The sequence below is a fragment of the Quercus lobata genome, chromosome 4 (genome assembly GCF_001633185.2).
Source record: "Quercus lobata isolate SW786 chromosome 4, ValleyOak3.0 Primary Assembly, whole genome shotgun sequence".
Taxonomy (NCBI): domain Eukaryota; kingdom Viridiplantae; phylum Streptophyta; class Magnoliopsida; order Fagales; family Fagaceae; genus Quercus; species Quercus lobata.
The window spans coordinates 67,658,702-67,675,501 of NC_044907.1; the positions used below are offsets into that span (position 1 = coordinate 67,658,702).

Genomic DNA, 16,800 nt, shown 5'->3' on the forward strand with positions numbered 1-16,800 from the left:
ACGATGAAGACTAAAACGAGAATGGTTTATTTTATTTTATTTTTTTAATAAATTATTTTGAGACCAAAAGTGGGAAAAAAGAGTGACCTAAATGGAAATCGGCAAAAAATATAAAGACTATTTACCACCATAAAATAAAATAATATAATAAAACTAACCAAACACCGCGTTGTACAACTGCCACAACTACCATAACCCCATCCACAACCTTTTACAGACAGCAGATAAGGTAGCTCTCTCTCTCTCTCTCTCTCTCTCTCTCTCTCTGCACAGCCATGGCTGAAGCTACAAGACTCTTTCACACCACACTGATACCGAGTTTCAATCCACTCCACAAAACCAAGCCTTACACATACTCTCATTCTCCCCCAATAATCTTTCATAAGCGCCCAATTAACTGCTCAGTTTCTACAAGTGACACTACAAAAGCCACGGTGACCCAGAAAGTCCCTTGGGGTTGTGATATCGATTCTTTGGAAAATGCGTCAGCTTTGCAGAAATGGTTGTCTGAGTCAGGTCTCCCACCCCAGAAAATGGCCATACAAAGAGTGGAAGTTGGAGAAAGAGGACTTGTTGCTTTGAAGAATATAAGGAAGGGTGAGAATTTGCTCTTTGTGCCTCCTTCACTGTGCATCACTGCAGACTCGGTAAGATTTCCTTTACAGAAAGTTTGTAGGAAAGTTGCTTAATTGTGTGTTTCTGTTAAATTATCTGCGTTTTATAACTGTGTAAGCTTGAACTTTTATGCATGTTGTTGAAAACCAAGTGATACGAGTGCTTCCATAATGTTTTTGGACTTAGTTGGAATTGGAACGTATATTCATTATGTGGGTGTCTGCTACATTTGTTTGGTTAGTCCAAATGTATGCTTTTATACAAGGCTGAGATGAGAAAAAGTTTGACAGATGAAAATTAAAAAGCCACAAAAAACAGAAACGTCTTTCTAAAAAGTAAAAACATAACCCTTGAATCCATTAGGTGTTCCTTAAATAGACAAAAGAGAATTCCTGAAATCCATTGGAAAACGTAAAGGAGAAAACCTCTCTGAAAAACTTTTATTGGAATAATGGTTAAATAATTAAATTCATTGTTTTCTAAAAGCTTTAGTTTTTGGGACAACCTGTAATTATCAATTTTAATAAGAAAAGTAAGAATACTCGGTATTCAACAACCACTAATTTATAGGAAAGAAATCCTAGGGTGGGTAAGAGACCCTTGGGAAATCCTAGAAAACCTTAATTCTTGTTAAGAACAAAATAAGCTAAAAAAAAGAACGGAAAATTTTACAACATTATCAAATCCTATGGGCTTTAGGGAACGTCCCAAAACTGATGGGACCTTGGTCTAACTTTTAAATGGATGACTAAAATAAAAGGAAAAATTATCATATATGACAAACTAAACTAAACAAAAGCCTAAACAAAGGAATTTTCCCGAAGCAGTGTAGGTCGCCACCAATGAAGATGTGTTTTGATCTTCACTATGATTCCCTTCAAGCCACCAAATTTCATGCGATTCTGTCTTTGGCTTTGACGATTTATGCTAGTACTTTTCTATTCAAGAAAAGTCTGTGTTGTTCATTCTACATCAAAGTTCTTAAGTTTATCTAACTTTGAAGGTTGAGTGAGTGATAGAATTCATTGACCACCAAGAGGAATCCCATGCTTAATCCAAAACATAAGCTAGCTCACAAACCACAAATGTTGACAATCAGACAAATCAATGAAGGAAACAGTCAAAAAGACGATACCAAATTCTATTTGTGCCATTGCAGATTGCAGCATTTAACTTGGCTAGCTTGTTGTCCCGTGCATAAATTTTTTGGAATGCCAAATTCTGTATATATATATATATATATATATATCAGCCTTTTTCATGCTTCTTCGATCTGCACTTCCAAATTATTGTTATCTTCTGGTCTTCTATGAGACCTGTAATTTTTCTTCACTAAATTGATTTGACTGTCATATTTACCTGCAATATTTATTCTTTTCTGTGTATATGTGTGTTTTGGATGCTAGGAGTGGAGCTGCACAGAAGCTGGTGAAGTGCTAAAACAGAATTCTGTACCAGATTGGCCACTGATTGCAACTTACCTGATCAGTGAAGCAAACTTCATGGAATCTTCGAGATGGAGCAATTATATTTCAGCCTTACCTCGACAGCCCTATTCACTTCTGTACTGGTAAATTCTACTCTTAATTACTTCTTTCTTCTATTATGGAAAGGGTCTACTCTCAGTTTTTTTCCCTACAGCTTCTCTGTATTATTTCAGGAGACGCGAAGAGCTGGATCGATATTTGGAAGCATCACAGATTAGAGAGCGGGCAATTGAGAGGGTTACAAATGTCATTGGAACGTATGATGCTCCTGCTAAACTTGGTTTTTCTTTCATTTGCCTTTGTTGATATATATTCTTAGTCTAGTGCCTATGTTTTGCTGAGTAAACAATTTGGGCTGTACTAAGTCGAATATCTATTCCACTCTTGTGCAGATACAATGACTTAAGGCTCAGGATATTTTCCAAATACCCTCATCTATTCCCTGAGGAGGTATTCATTTCATATTGCTGAATCTCTACGTGAAATTTGACATCTAATTTAATGGCCTGATGATTTCATTGTAAGCATGTGTGAAGGCTTATTCATCTTTTCATTTTATCTGGCCTTTCCCTTCTTATAATTCTAATGATTGACTAGTTTACTTGTACTTCAATATTTCCATTTACATAAAGAATCAGGATTTAAGTAAAACTGTCTTTGGTATTAAGTTGGGCATAAAAGATAAGAACATTCCAAACTACTAGTTGTATCTGGATCTCCTTATATGCATATTTATTGTTACTGTATATTTACCATATAACTTATTTTGACTTTTCAGCATGTTGCCTGACCTATCAGCATGAATGATTTTACAGGTATTCAATATTGAAACCTTCAAATGGTCATTTGGCATTCTTTTCTCACGCTTGGTAAGTAAATTAATTATGAGACCTTTGAAATTTTCTGCCTAATCCACTGAAAGAAGACTATGATAAGGCGTATGGACATATTCAATTTTTTTGTTTATGTTGTCCAAACACCTTTCAACTATTGCCTTGTATTTTTACCATATCTTTGATAAATAAATGTCACTGAGATCGAAGCTTGATATTTTGATCTTCCTTATGAAGCTCAAAAGGCATGCAGTGGTTTATATGAATGAATCTCTTAGACTTCATTATTCTCTGAAGCACAGGTACGGTTACCCTCAATGGATGGAAGAGTTGCCTTGGTTCCGTGGGCAGATATGCTGAATCACAGTTGTGAGGTATGATTTTTTGATAATTGAGAAAATTTTTTATTAAGAAGAAAAGACATCAGCCACTATGCAAGGTGTGTACTAGAATAGCAAAATCATGAGAAATTCCAAGAGTCTAAAAAACTCTAAAAGATGGGCACTAGGATGACCTGGTAAAATTGCCATCCAATCATACAAAGAACATAATAAAAGCTTGTTAAGCTCTGTTGTAAATCTTTTGAGGCCCTCAAATTCTCTGCTATTTATGCTCATGTCAAATGGTCCACACAAGATACAACGGGAAAGCCTTCCAACTATTCCCAATCCAATACTTTGCAATCTGCCCTGTCCAACATGCCAATAAATCAACAAACCAGTGAAGCATGATCCGCTGCACTCCAAATAAACACACAATAAGAGACCATAACTCCCTAGTGTAATCACAGTGCAGCAGTATATGATCTACAATCTCTCCATTTCTTACACAGAAAACACTAATCTGCCACTTTGTGAAGTAATGTTAAAAGGTTGTACCCATTGCACAAAGCTCCCAATTTGTGAGACATTGTTATTAGATATATAACTTTCTTGATTTAAACTCTAATTAAGTGCATCTTTTATTGACTTTTCTAGGTGGAAACCTTTTTAGATTACGATAAGTCGTCAAAGGGAGTTGTCTGTACAACAGATCGGCCATATCAGCCAGGTGAGCAGGTAAACAAGCTTTATGTAATCCCACCAATGGCAAACCCTCTCTTAGGTAGGAACTGCTTGGACCATAAACCAAAGATTCTGATGCATTTGTAATTAAGAATCCTCTCGTAATGTCCATATGAGGGGAAGGTTAGAAGAAAAATAAGTCCTGTTGTTTTTTGGTTTTGTTTAATGACTTGATAAGAAAGTTTAGGACTTTTTTTTTTTTTTTTTTTTGATACTTGGATTCACTCTGGGACATCGGGGGGGGGGGGGGGGGGGACCAACCAAATGGGTTATGTCAGTTTTTGTTCATTTAAAATAACCACAGTAACAGTATGTTATCTGCCACAAAGTCAAATGAATTCTCTTATGGGGAAATGTGTTCACATAGCCCAAGCGCAGTGTTAGTTATGAATTTCTGAATAATCTTTTAGACCTGTAATAGTTGATATATGCCATCTAAAGGAGGAATCATATGTTTGAATCCTTCTATTTCTTTCTGCAGGTTTTCATTTCATATGGCAAGAAGTCTAATGGAGAGCTATTGCTATCATACGGATTTGTGCCGAAAGAGGGTACCAACCCAAGTGATTCAGTTGAATTGTCACTGTCACTTAAAAAATCAGACAAATGTTATAAGGAGAAGCTGGAAGCTCTGAGGAAGTATGAATTATCAGGGTAAGTGCCTTATAGGTCAATGGCAACGTTTCCAGTCCTTTTAAAAAAAAAAAAAATTCTTTCTTTAGTTTAGTCATTCTCAAGCATTTCCTAAGCTTGATGGACGAAAACGATGAGGGATTAGCTCAAGTACTAAAAGAGATGCTAATGGCAGTGGGACTCACCTAATGGGATTATGTTGCCGGAATACCTGATTTATCAGTTTAGATAACATAAAAAAATTTGTCAAATTTTGACATGACTATTGAGAACCTTTTTGTTATGTTTTATTTGGTAATCTTCTGTTACAACTGAAATTAGACATTTGTAAGTGATTGTTCCCTCTTCTAATATAATGATATCATTTGAATTCTTGGGCATGATTACTCAACTTGTAGTTCCTACTTATGTTTATGATATTCTTCTTACTTCAATAAAGTGTATATGTTTTTAACAGATCTCAGTGTTTTCCTATACAAATAACTGGTTGGCCAATGGAGTTAATGGCATATGCCTTTTTAGCAGTCAGCCCTCCAAGTATGAGCAGACAGTTTGAAGAGGTTTGACTGTTTAACTTTCTTAATTATAAATCAAAATTTCAGTTTTGCATAACCTGTCTCAAACATATTTATTCCAGATGGCTGCTGCAGCATCAAATAAAAATACCGCCAAGAAGGATCTAAGATACCCTGAAATAGAGGAACAAGCACTGCAATTCATATTGGACTGTTGTGAATCTAGCATATCAAAGTACAACAGATTCTTGCAGGTGAGGATTATTTTGTTCAATAATGTTTAGTATGGTTACCAAAGTTTGTTATGATTCCTTATGAATCAGCCTATATATACATTATATATATCCTGACAGGCAAGTGGATCAATGGATTTGGATGTGACATCTCCAAAGCAACTTAACCGACGACTGTTTCTGAAACAGTTAGCAGTGGACTTGTGTACTAGTGAGCGGAGAATACTATTTCGTGCACAATATGTAAGAGAAAACCCCTTTCACCTTCTGCCAAATGTTTTTCATTGTGCACAAAAAGTATGAAGCACATTGTCAATTATTGGCTAAAGCTTTGTCTGATATTCATTCCACTTGAAGCTCCATCAACAGTTTGCTATTGGAGACATATAAAGAAGTTAGGCCATAGCTTCTCTCTTGTTAATGATTCTCTTGTTTTGCCTGAATTTTCAATAACAATGCCCATGTAATAGTATATAAGCCATGACACTTCAACAAAAGTGAGGGAGTCTATGGGCAATCCTCTAGCTCAAGAAGTTAATATGTTCATTCTGGTGTTGTGCTCTGATGTGGCTGGTAATCAGACATCAAAGTATGGGGATAAGTTGGATTAATGAAGCTAGGACATTAATATAAGCCTCATGTTTTGATGATATGTGGTTTATGAGAATTTGCATGTTGTATGGTTTCTCTAATCCCTTTGAACCAATGGAAAAGAAGAGAAGAATCCTTGAGTAACACAATGGCCATTGAACAAACATTTTATGAATTGATATGGTTTCATATGAGTACAATACCATTCATCTGCCCTAATAACTCAATTATGGTGCATCACTTAAATGAGGTTCCTGTTTAACTTTGCTTTTTTTATTTCTGGCTCCAGATACTGAGGAGGAGATTGAGGGATATAAGGAGTGGTGAATTGAGAGCTCTAAGCCTCTTTGATGGGTTGAGGAAGCTATTCAAATGAGGGAATTTCTGAATGCAGTCTGCTTCGGCTGTTCTGATGAATGTTTTTGGGACCATATGGCAATGGGATTTGGCTCAATCAATACCTGGCAGGTTTCTCATATTACCTCAAGCAACAGTTTCAAAGAACGGCACACTTTTGGAAGGGGCTATTAACTATGTTTAAATGAGATTATTTTTTTTATATGTTCTGCCAAAATATAAGGTAAAAAAACCCTGGAGCCTAATGTTTCAGTTAATTTTCTCATGTAAGTTCTATTTGATGTTGCACAGCCAACTTCCACTGTTCAAAGTTTGAGAAATTACTGAAATTAGAGCATCAAGCTTGGTATTTGACTTAGCATGCGATTGGACTACCACTTCCTTGTTATAAAGAAGTATAAGAACGAAGATTTTTGTTTTTTTTGTTTTGGGGGGGGGGGGGGGGTGTGGTTAAGAATGACCTTGAATTATCAACAGACTTCTCCCAATTTGAAACCACAATTTTTCTCCTACTTGTAACATTGCTTGGCATTGGAGCTCTTATTAAGGCTTTCTTTTTAATCTCCTCCTACATTTAGTATGCAATATGAATTGCATCGACCATTGTATAAAGCCTACTTGCAGCGAAAGAAAATAATAACTTCTTCATTCCATGAATTCCAATTAACTCAACAGGTAAAATCTCTTGTTATCGAATAAGAGATTTGATTTTCGAACCCTACCTACACCAAAAACCACTTGATGTCTTAGTCTGATAATAAAAAATAACGATCATGGAGAGGACATTCGAAGTTGAAATTCTATCATATTAAATAATTTTGGTTTTGCTCTTGCATTCACATAGTTGCATCCTATGTGAGAAAGATTAACTAGCCTATTGGCATTTGAGTGCGGATTAATGTTGCGTCTTGTGCAGTTGTTATTGTGTTTCCAATTTAGCATGTATGCTCCTCACATCTAAATTTGTTGAAGCTGCTATGGACACACATTCTCACTTCAAATTTCATAGTTTGTAGACTTGTGCAATTGTGAGAGGTCAATGAAAAGTGATGGGTAGAAAGTGTTCACTTATAATCACACAAGTTAACAATTATGAAATTGGGGTGCAACTAGGTGTGTCCCTAGAATTTTTCAAATTTGTTTTCTTGGAAGTTACTGTTTGGACCTGATGGAGTCATGGAAGATTAAAATGCTATTACTTTGCAAATTCACCTATTCAAGAATTATTTTATTGGGTTTTTGTGTGAAGTCCAATTGAAGTGAAAGACCTGCCCTTTTAATGGTCTAACTATCTAAGTATGAGTTGTTTGGGTTAAAACAGTTCTTAATTTGGGTATTTATTTTATTAGTTATGGTAAGTTTTATATGGAGGGGCAAATCTGTTATTTTTGCGAATTAAGGGTATTTTGGTAATTTAGTTGAGCCTAGAATCTTCCAAGGTACTCTAAGTATCTTAGGTTTATTTACTTTGGATCCAAGTTAGTATTTACAAAGTTTTATTTGTAGTCCTAATACTAGTAGAAATCCTATTACTAATATTACAAGTAAGAGTCTTTATATGTATTGTGCTAAATTTATTCAAAGAATAGAATGAGTTGACTAATAAAATTTAGTGTTTTGAGCAGTAGGCACGTTGGCCTTGTTGTATCTTTCTCATTCTCTCTCTCTTCTTTCTTTCTAAGGTTATTGTTCACGGGTACTATTCACAGCCCCTAATTAGCCCTAACTTTTCTCTAATTCTTCTTCTTACTTAACCCTAATCCCATCGCAACTAAACATAGTAAAATTCCTAATTTGCCCTACATCTAGACCACTTTACCATACTGTGAAAAAGGAGAGAGGAGAAAAATAATTTAGTAGTAAAAAGAAAGAAGAAAAATTGATAAAAATAAATAAGAGAGCCGTCACTCAGTTAGACTATAAATATAGCTTTTGACATGTCACATCAAACATTGTTCACAAGAAAGTCACCTTTAACTATTATCTTCCAAGAAATTGCTCAATTAATTTAGGAAAATTGACTTATCAAAAAAATTAGTATAGGAAAATTGCTTCTAACATGCCACATCAAACCTTGTTCACGAGAAAGTCATCAATAAACACAAGGCCATCAACACTAGGCAATTATTATAAGATCCACGGTATATGTAATTAAGATTTTCAAGGAATTTTTCTTAAACTTTTAAAGGACATATATAGTTGAATCCTATATGATAAAGATTAACTACACCTAAATCTATTGTGCATGTGAGTGCAGATTGATGTTGCATCTAGAGTTCCTCCAATAAATATAAAACTAAAGAACGATCATTTGCCTCAATAATAATACAAATTAATGTCGATTAAATAATTTTTTTTTCTTCATGAGAATAAAGTGCAAATAAAACGCTACATAATGTTATGTGTCCAATTTAACTATTTAAAAATTAAGGGATAAATAATAAATTACTAAACTTTTAAGTGTGTAAATGGTTTTAACAAAACAAAAAAAAAAAAAAAAAGTATGTAAATGATATATATATATATATATATTTTTTAGAATAATGTAAATGGTAATTTAATGGAAAGGAAGACTTGACAAACCACACCTTTTACAAATTTCGAAGTAGTGAATTCCAAAAAAAAAAAAAAAACGCACCAACGCCGACAATCTCTGTTGTCAATTTGTTTTCCTTCTCTCTCCAGCACTGCAAGTCTGCAATGTCATCATCCTCGTGCTAACCTCACCTTTATCTTTATTCTTCTTCCCTTTCTTTGCAGCTGAACGCTAAGCTAACCCAATTCTCAATTTTCAAGACCTCACTTGCTCTCATCTTCTAAGATTTCCCCGTCAACAACTTTTCAGTTTACGCTCCTCACTTGCTCTCATCTTCTAAGATTGGTCAACAACTTTTCAGTTTACGCTCCGAAATCTATTTCTTGTTTCTTTTTTTCTCTGGTTATCTTAATTTGGGAAAGTGACTGAAATTTTTGGTCATTGATCCAATTTCTTCCATATCCTTCTATGTCCACTCAAACAGCTTCCTCCTCCTCCTCCTCCTCCTCCTCTTCTTCTTCTTCTTCTTTGAAATACGATGTGTTCCTTAGTTTTTGCAGAGTTGACACCTGCAAGAATTTTACAGACCATCTCTATATTGCTTTGAGACAAAAGGGTATTATCACCTTCAGGGACGATGATGAGATACTTGAGCAAGGAAAGTATATTTCTTCACAGCTCTTGAAAGCAATAGAAGAGTCCAAGTATGCAATCATCATTCTCTCAACAAACTATGCTTCTTCAAGGTGGTGCTTGATTCAACTAGCTAAGATTGTTGAATGCATAGAAGAGACCAAGTTGACAGTTTTGCCCATCTTTTACCATGTTGATCCCTCCGATGTACGGAACCAGACGGGTACTCTTGCTGAAGCCTTTGAGAAGCATGAAAAAGATCCCAAGATTAACAGAGAGGATGTGCAAGCATGGAAAGCTGCTTTGAAAGAAGTGGGCAATATCTCTGGATGGGATTTACATGATAGGTAACATTTGTCTTTCGCTAGAGTGCTTTTGTTCACATTATAATCAATATGGTAATTTTTCTGCACTAATGCTTTGCTGACTTTCCCGTCGAATAACATGACAAATTTTATTTGCCTTTTTCTAATCTGATTAACTAGAGAAAATTTCTGTTTGTCCCTTGTATGTATATTATGACTTAAGGAATTATAAGCTCAAGTTTGACTTTGGTTGAAGAGCCTTTGCATTGTATAAGGCATGGTAGTCTTTTACTGAATTACTCAATATAGACAAAAAAAAAAAAAAAAAGACTTGGTAATCCGCATTATATAAATGATTTGTTGAGTCAATGAAGCTTTGCTTTTCTTATAGTGGGCCTCAATTCAAATGCTTGCCTTCTTTTAGCTTAGAAAGTCTAATACCTTTCACACACACACACATACACACACAAATCACAAAATGGCTTATTCATTTGCAAACAAATCCCTAGTAGATAAACACATTATAATAAATATGTTATTGTTATATTTTGTGTGTGTGCATGTGTCACCTATACATTTTGCCCCCCTAAACTTAAATCTTGGCTCTGCCAATTAATAACTATTATCTTGTAACAGGACTCAAGCTGGGTCCCTATCACGACAGTAGTGTTTAGACATATGCTTGTAATTTCAAACTTCGTAATATGCATGGTCTAATCCCATATATACTTCTTTTCGTTGTAGATTTCTCATGTGGTCATAACCATATCATTTTGCATTAGGCTTGCCTCCCATTTAAAACCCTCCCATTCTCTCCCATTTTATTTTGATGGATGACACATGGCAAATAAATGATATAAAGGTTAGAAAAATGCCATGTCAAACATAATTTATTTCTCACTACATTCTCCTCTTCTTTGCCTTCCTTTCTTGAGATTACAAAATTTTAATTATGGTAATGATTTAGGCCCTAAGTTGTAGTTGTGGCTAATTCCAATTTTAAGCTAATCTACCAATTTATAGGCCAATGGTATACATCATTAGCCAATTAACAATATAGCAATAGCAAGCATGAATAATCAATTGAAAAACTCAATCACTACAAGATAAAGAGCACAATACCACACGATAGCACTGCATTTTCATTTAATTCTTATTTCTTGTAGAATTTCTTCTTTGAGCAGTTAAAATGTTCTGGGCAAATAAATAGGCCAGAAGCATAAATATATAGTAAATAGTTAAATACTTCAATTGGTCTATCTGTTATATCTTTTTTCTTATTGTGAAGATAAAAGAAATAGAAAAAAGGAGTGAATTAAAATCTGAGAAACTTACAAAAAATGACATTAAAATTTGTCACATTCTAACTATCGGCTTATCAAAAAAAAAAAAATAGGCACACTCTTAACTCATTAAACTATTACAATTAGAAGGAAATTCATGGTTCTCACATAGACTATCTGACGTGACAAACAAATCAAACCTCAATTATGATGCTATATAATGCACTTTTTAGATTCCCCTTTTGCTCAATGAATCTAAGATTGTATTTTGAATATTTTGTCTCCTGTATTTATGCTATATATTATACAGTCATCAAAACTGTTGTTTTCTATCTTCTTTGCAGGCATGAATCATTAATTATCCAAGAAATCCTTGAACGGATATCTAGTGAATTGAATCTTATATTTCAAAGTACCATTTCCAAGCAACTTGTAGGAATAGAATCCCCTGTGTTGGAAATGTTGGATTTATATTTAGTTGAAGGGTTGGGTGGTGTTCGTTTTGTTGGGATTTGTGGGATGGGTGGAATGGGTAAAACAACTCTTGCACTAGAAATTTATGAAAGAATTTCTAGTAGCTTTGAAGCTAGCAGCTTTATAGCTAATGTAAGAGAAAAAACTAAAAATCATCAGCTAGTTTCTTTACAAGAACAACTTCTTTCTAACATCCTTAAGGGAAGTAAAAAAAATATATCGAATGTTTTTGAGGGGATCAATCTTATAGGGAATAGACTACGTAACAAAAAGGTTCTTATTGTTCTTGATGATGTGGATGGAGATGAACAACTAGAAGCATTAGTTGGGAACCATGATTGGTTTGGTTCAGGGAGTAGAATCGTTGTAACAAGTAGAGATATGCACTTGTTGAGAAGACGTGGTATGAATGATATATATACAGTCAAGGGATTGAATGACAATGATGCTTTGCAGCTTTTTAGTTGGAGAGCTTTCAAGAAACCCTATCCTGAAGAAAATTATGTGGATTTGTCTAAGGACTTGGTGAATTATGCAAATGGCCTTCCTTTGGCTCTTAAAGTTTTAGGTTCTTTGTTGTTTGAAAAAAGAATAGATGAATGGAAAAGTGCCTTATATAAACTAAAACAAGAACCTGATAGAAACATTCTAAATATACTTCAAATAAGTTTTGATGGTCTGATGTATACCCAAAAGGAATTGTTTTTGGATATTGCATGTTTTTTCAAAGGAAAGAACAAAGATTACATAAGAGATATACTAGAAAGTTTTGGTTACTATCCAGACTACAATATTGATGTTCTTATAGACAAATCGCTCATAACCATTGGTAGAGATAGAATTTTGTTGATGCATGAATATTTGTGGATGCATGATTTGCTACAAGAAATGGGCCAAGAAATTGTTCGTCGTGAATCCCCTGAAGAGCCTGGTTGTCGAAGTAGGTTATGGCTTTATGAGGATGTTATTCACATATTGAAGAATAATACTGTAAGTTGTCCATTCTAGACCTAAACTTATAGAATTATATATATTTTAACAATTTCTTCTAAAGATTTGTCAATTACTCTAATTTCATTATTCTTGGTTATTAGGGAACAGAGGTAGTTGAAGGCATAATGCTAAACATGCCTATTGAAGCAAAGGAACACTTGAGTGCTAAAGCCTTCTCAAAGATGAAAAATTTGAGATTTCTTAAAATTGGTTATGTGCATACTCCACAAGACCTCATTGGAGGTCCTATCCAACTTCCACAGGGCCTTAATTATCTTTCTAATGAGTTACGCGTAATTGATTGGCATGGATATCCTTTAAAATCCATGCCGACCAATTTCCAACCAAATAAACTTGTTGAACTAATAATGCATTGTAGCGACATCAAACAACTATGGAAAGGAATTATAGTAAGATTTTCACTTATACTGATTTGTATTTCCTGCTTTTTCATAATGCTTGAGTTAGTCTAATTATTTATTGGTTTATAACAGATTTTAAATGAGTTAAAACTCATTGACTTAAGTGACTCTCGAAACTTGATTGAGATCCCGGACCTAAGTGGAGCCCCAAATCTTAAACAATTAATTCTTCGAAGTTGTACAAGACTGTATAAGATTCATGCATCTATTGGAGATCTCAAACGGCTTATTCGATTGGATTTGAATGGCTGCAAATGTCTCAAAAGCCTTCCTCACAAGATCAGCTTGGAAGCTCTTGAATATTTCAACCTTGGCGGTTGTTCAAAATTGAAGAAGTTTCCAGAGATTGTGGAAAATATGTCATGTTTGTCAAAACTTTGTTTGAGGGAGACTGCTATAAAAGATGCATCATTATTAGTGGAACGCTCAACTAGCCTTATAGACTTGGATTTAAGAGATTGTAAAAACCTTTCAAGTCTCCCTATTGCAATTTGTAGTCTGACGTCTTTAAAGACTCTTAAAATATCTGACTGCTCAAAACTTGACAAATTGCCAGAGAACTTGGGAAATATTGAAGGCCTAAAGGAGCTAGATGGGAGTAGAACTGCTATAAAAGAGTTACCTACATCCATGGTTCTCTTAAAAAATCTCCAAAATCTCTCTCTCCGTGGATGTAATTTTCTATCATCTAAACCATCAAATAAACTCCTCAATTTTCCTTTATTGCAAAGAAGAAGTCTAGATCCCATGGGCATGTCAATGCTTGCTCTATCAGGCTTGTCCTCCTTGACCTATATGAATCTAAGTTATTGCAAGCTACAGGCAGTCCCTGATGTTATTGGTTGTTTGTCCTCTTTAAGAAATTTAAATCTAAAGGGAAATAATTTCGTTTCCCTTCCTGAAGATATCATTCGACTACCTAAACTAGATTCTCTTTATTTGAGTGGTTGCACTAATCTACGATCACTGCCACAGCTTCCATTAAGTATTGATTATTTGGAGGCAGAAGGTTGTTCCTCACTCGAAACATTACCCTTAAGACCAGAAGAAGATTTTCATCCACATCTTTATCTTCTTAACTGCTTCAAATTAAATGACAATCAAGATTACGGTGGCATGTTCTTAACAATGCTGAGACGTTACATTCAGGTGTGTGTGTGTGTGTGTGTGTGTCTCTCTCTCTCTCTCTCTCTCTCTTGAAATTCTAATATCTTGATTTGTGTGTTTTCAGAGACCAGATTTAGGTCTCCAAAATATTCTTATACCTGGAAGTAGAATTCCGAAATGGTTTAGCCATCAAAGTGAGGGGGCTTCATTGAATCTGCAAGAGCCTCCAGGTTTTATAGGAATTGCTATCTGTGTTATTTTTGTACTCTGCGAGCATTATCCACTCCAACATCCTCTGGAAAGTTCGGAAAATCATCCAGTTACGCATTTTATTTATTTTCTCTGTAATGTCAATGGATATAAAGTTCCAGATTACTTAAGCTTTGGTTTTTCCGAGCAATCTGGTAAGATTGATTCAAATCACCTTTGGATAAAATATTTTTCTATGGAAGGGCTATGGGACAAGATATTGAGTCAAGTCGATGCTAATGATCAATTGAGTCAGGTTGATGTTGGAATTGAAATCGAAGGTACAGGCTTGGAGGTGACGAGATGCGGGGCTCGTTTGGTATATGAGCAAGACATTGAAGATCTCAAACAAAATATGGCTGGTTCCTGCAGCTGCAGCATCACTCCTTATGAGGATGATTTAGACAATTCAGCAAAAGATACCACAATTAAGCGAAGTCATGATGACCATGATGGGGATGGGGATGGACCTAGTGGAGAAGTTACCTATAATGAGGTAGATGTACCCCACCCAAAGAGGATACGGCTCCCTGATTTAATTGAAAGATTCATTCCACGTTTGGGAAATTGGATTGGGAATTCAAGCACACAAGAACAAGGTGACTCTGATTGTGAGGAAGAGAAATCCCAGTGAAATTGGTAGCTTTGATGAATTTGCAAGGCTGATACACTATTTTTCTCTGACTTTTTTTTGTAAGTAACGCTGTCTTTCTTGCTATTCTCTAAACAGAATTCGTTTCTGGCTGTGTGTGTGTGTGTGTGTGTGTGTATATATTTCTTTTTAATTCCTTGGCATTTCTTTTCTTAAATAGGGCCTGAGTGATTTTGTTGTTAATCCAGCAACAAAACTAACCCCATAGGACTTGCATCAGGGTTTTTGCTCTCAGGTATGTGTGTGGAATGTTAAGCCTCTATATATTTGGTGTGGTAGTATTTATCATCTGAAGTTACTCAGGGCCCAAATTTATCAGGGCCTTCTTAATACGCATTGACAATTAGTAATGAATATGATGATGACCCAAAGAGAATGGTAGATTGAGCAAGTGGACATTCTTGCCAGTTAAATTATCTGATATTCATGCTGTCAGACTCAAAAATGCTTGTGGCTCAACATACCCTTAATGGAAGAACACTTGTGGTTTGAGTTGCTACCCCAAAGGCAAGTTCTGTTCCTATCTTATAAGAATTCTTTCTTTACATGGATTACCCTCTTGATGGTACCTCTTGTATTGTTCCAAATCTTTGGTTTTCATTTTTCTGTTTCCATTGTCTTATTATAAAATTTTTTTTTAAAAAAAAAAAAAAAAAAAAAAAAAAAGAACCTGAATACACCATTGTTTTGAAAATTATGTTGCTTGGTGCTTGTGACTAAGTGTTAAGGCTTGTATCTACGTGGATGAAGTGTTCCCTTATGTCTTCACTTTCAGTATGTTGATCTTATATTGTAAGGAGCTCTTAAATGTCTTTCAAATATAGTTATTTTGGCGGAACAACCTGAATATACCCTGTTAACTTATAAAATTCACCCTCCATCCTCTTGAAACTTACTCATTGGTATCAGTCATGACCAATTTGTTACAAATATCAATTAAGTAACCTCTTACCAGAGAACTTTCTCTAGTTGTTTTTTAATATTACTATATATTATATCCATTACAGTGAGTTTATTCAAAAGAGAGTATAAAACATATAATGCTAAAGAAAAGCTAGCCATGAGTGTTCCCCCATTATGGATACAATAATAAACACAACTTAGAAAGAAAAAAGCAGCACAAAATACCAAAATAGTACCACGACCTATGAAGGCATATAATCCCCTTGAAGCATCTTTGCAGTGAGTGCACTGCTCTTGGCCAGAAAACCCATCTGCCCTTTACAATAGATTGTACATATTATGTCCACACTGGCCTGCTTGAAATGTAAATCCATTAAGCCCAAGAATATAAGCTCAGTATGTTTCTATGCTGAAAACCTGTACTAAGTGATGATCATATACATTGAAATATTTCTTTATCTCATAGGAAACTGGGTTATCACAATATAATTTGTAAGTTTTTATGGCTAGAAATTCCGTGGGAGTTTCAAGAAAAACTCCAATTCTCACTTGATAGCCTTTATTGACATCTACGCATTCTCTTTGGCATGATCTTCTGTGTCTATTCAAAGCTCAGAGTATAGATGGCTATTTTTCTCATGGGAGTATCAAGAAAACTCCAATTTTCACTTGATAGCCTTTACCGACATCTACACATGTTCTCTTTGGGAGAACTCCTGTGACTATTCAAAGCTCAAAGTATTTATGGCTATTTTTCCATTCTAAAACTCAGTTTTGTGGAGGATGATTTTCACACGAGGTCTGATTGGTGAAGAATTCCATGTATATGAAATATTTCCACAAAATATTTCCTCTTTAGGTTTAATAAGTACGTACACTAATCTATATATATCTAAAAGCTAAAACGTCGCATTC

General features: G+C 34.8%; 2 protein-coding genes across 4 annotated transcripts; both read left to right on the plus strand.

Annotated features, from left to right (window-relative positions):
• Positions 1-169: 169 nt before the first annotated feature.
• Positions 170-6,716, plus strand: LOC115986710 (ribulose-1,5 bisphosphate carboxylase/oxygenase large subunit N-methyltransferase, chloroplastic). 2 transcript variants are annotated; one of them, XM_031109968.1, is made up of 12 exons: positions 172-647; positions 2,022-2,185; positions 2,276-2,359; positions 2,495-2,552; positions 2,918-2,971; positions 3,238-3,309; positions 3,913-3,993; positions 4,481-4,653; positions 5,090-5,192; positions 5,270-5,401; positions 5,501-5,623; positions 6,261-6,716. In XM_031109968.1, exons 1-12 carry the CDS (start codon positions 276-278, stop codon positions 6,345-6,347), a joined length of 1,503 nt encoding a protein of 500 aa, XP_030965828.1. In that variant the 5' UTR covers positions 172-275; the 3' UTR covers positions 6,348-6,716. The 2 variants fall into 2 exon arrangements, with proteins under 2 accessions (XP_030965829.1, XP_030965828.1); XM_031109969.1 differs by lacking the exon at positions 5,501-5,623 and having other exon boundaries at positions 170-647.
• A 2,472-nt stretch (positions 6,717-9,188) lies between these two features.
• LOC115987111 (TMV resistance protein N-like) lies at positions 9,189-15,536 on the plus strand. Of its 2 annotated transcripts, XM_031110578.1 has the most exons (7): positions 9,189-9,844; positions 11,430-12,549; positions 12,654-12,962; positions 13,047-14,123; positions 14,206-15,023; positions 15,143-15,217; positions 15,302-15,536. In XM_031110578.1, exons 1-5 carry the CDS (start codon positions 9,333-9,335, stop codon positions 14,962-14,964), a joined length of 3,777 nt encoding a protein of 1,258 aa, XP_030966438.1. In that variant the 5' UTR covers positions 9,189-9,332; the 3' UTR covers positions 14,965-15,023; positions 15,143-15,217; positions 15,302-15,536. The 2 variants fall into 2 exon arrangements, with proteins under 2 accessions (XP_030966438.1, XP_030966437.1); XM_031110577.1 differs by having other exon boundaries at positions 15,143-15,536.
• The last annotated feature ends 1,264 nt before the right edge of the window (positions 15,537-16,800 follow it).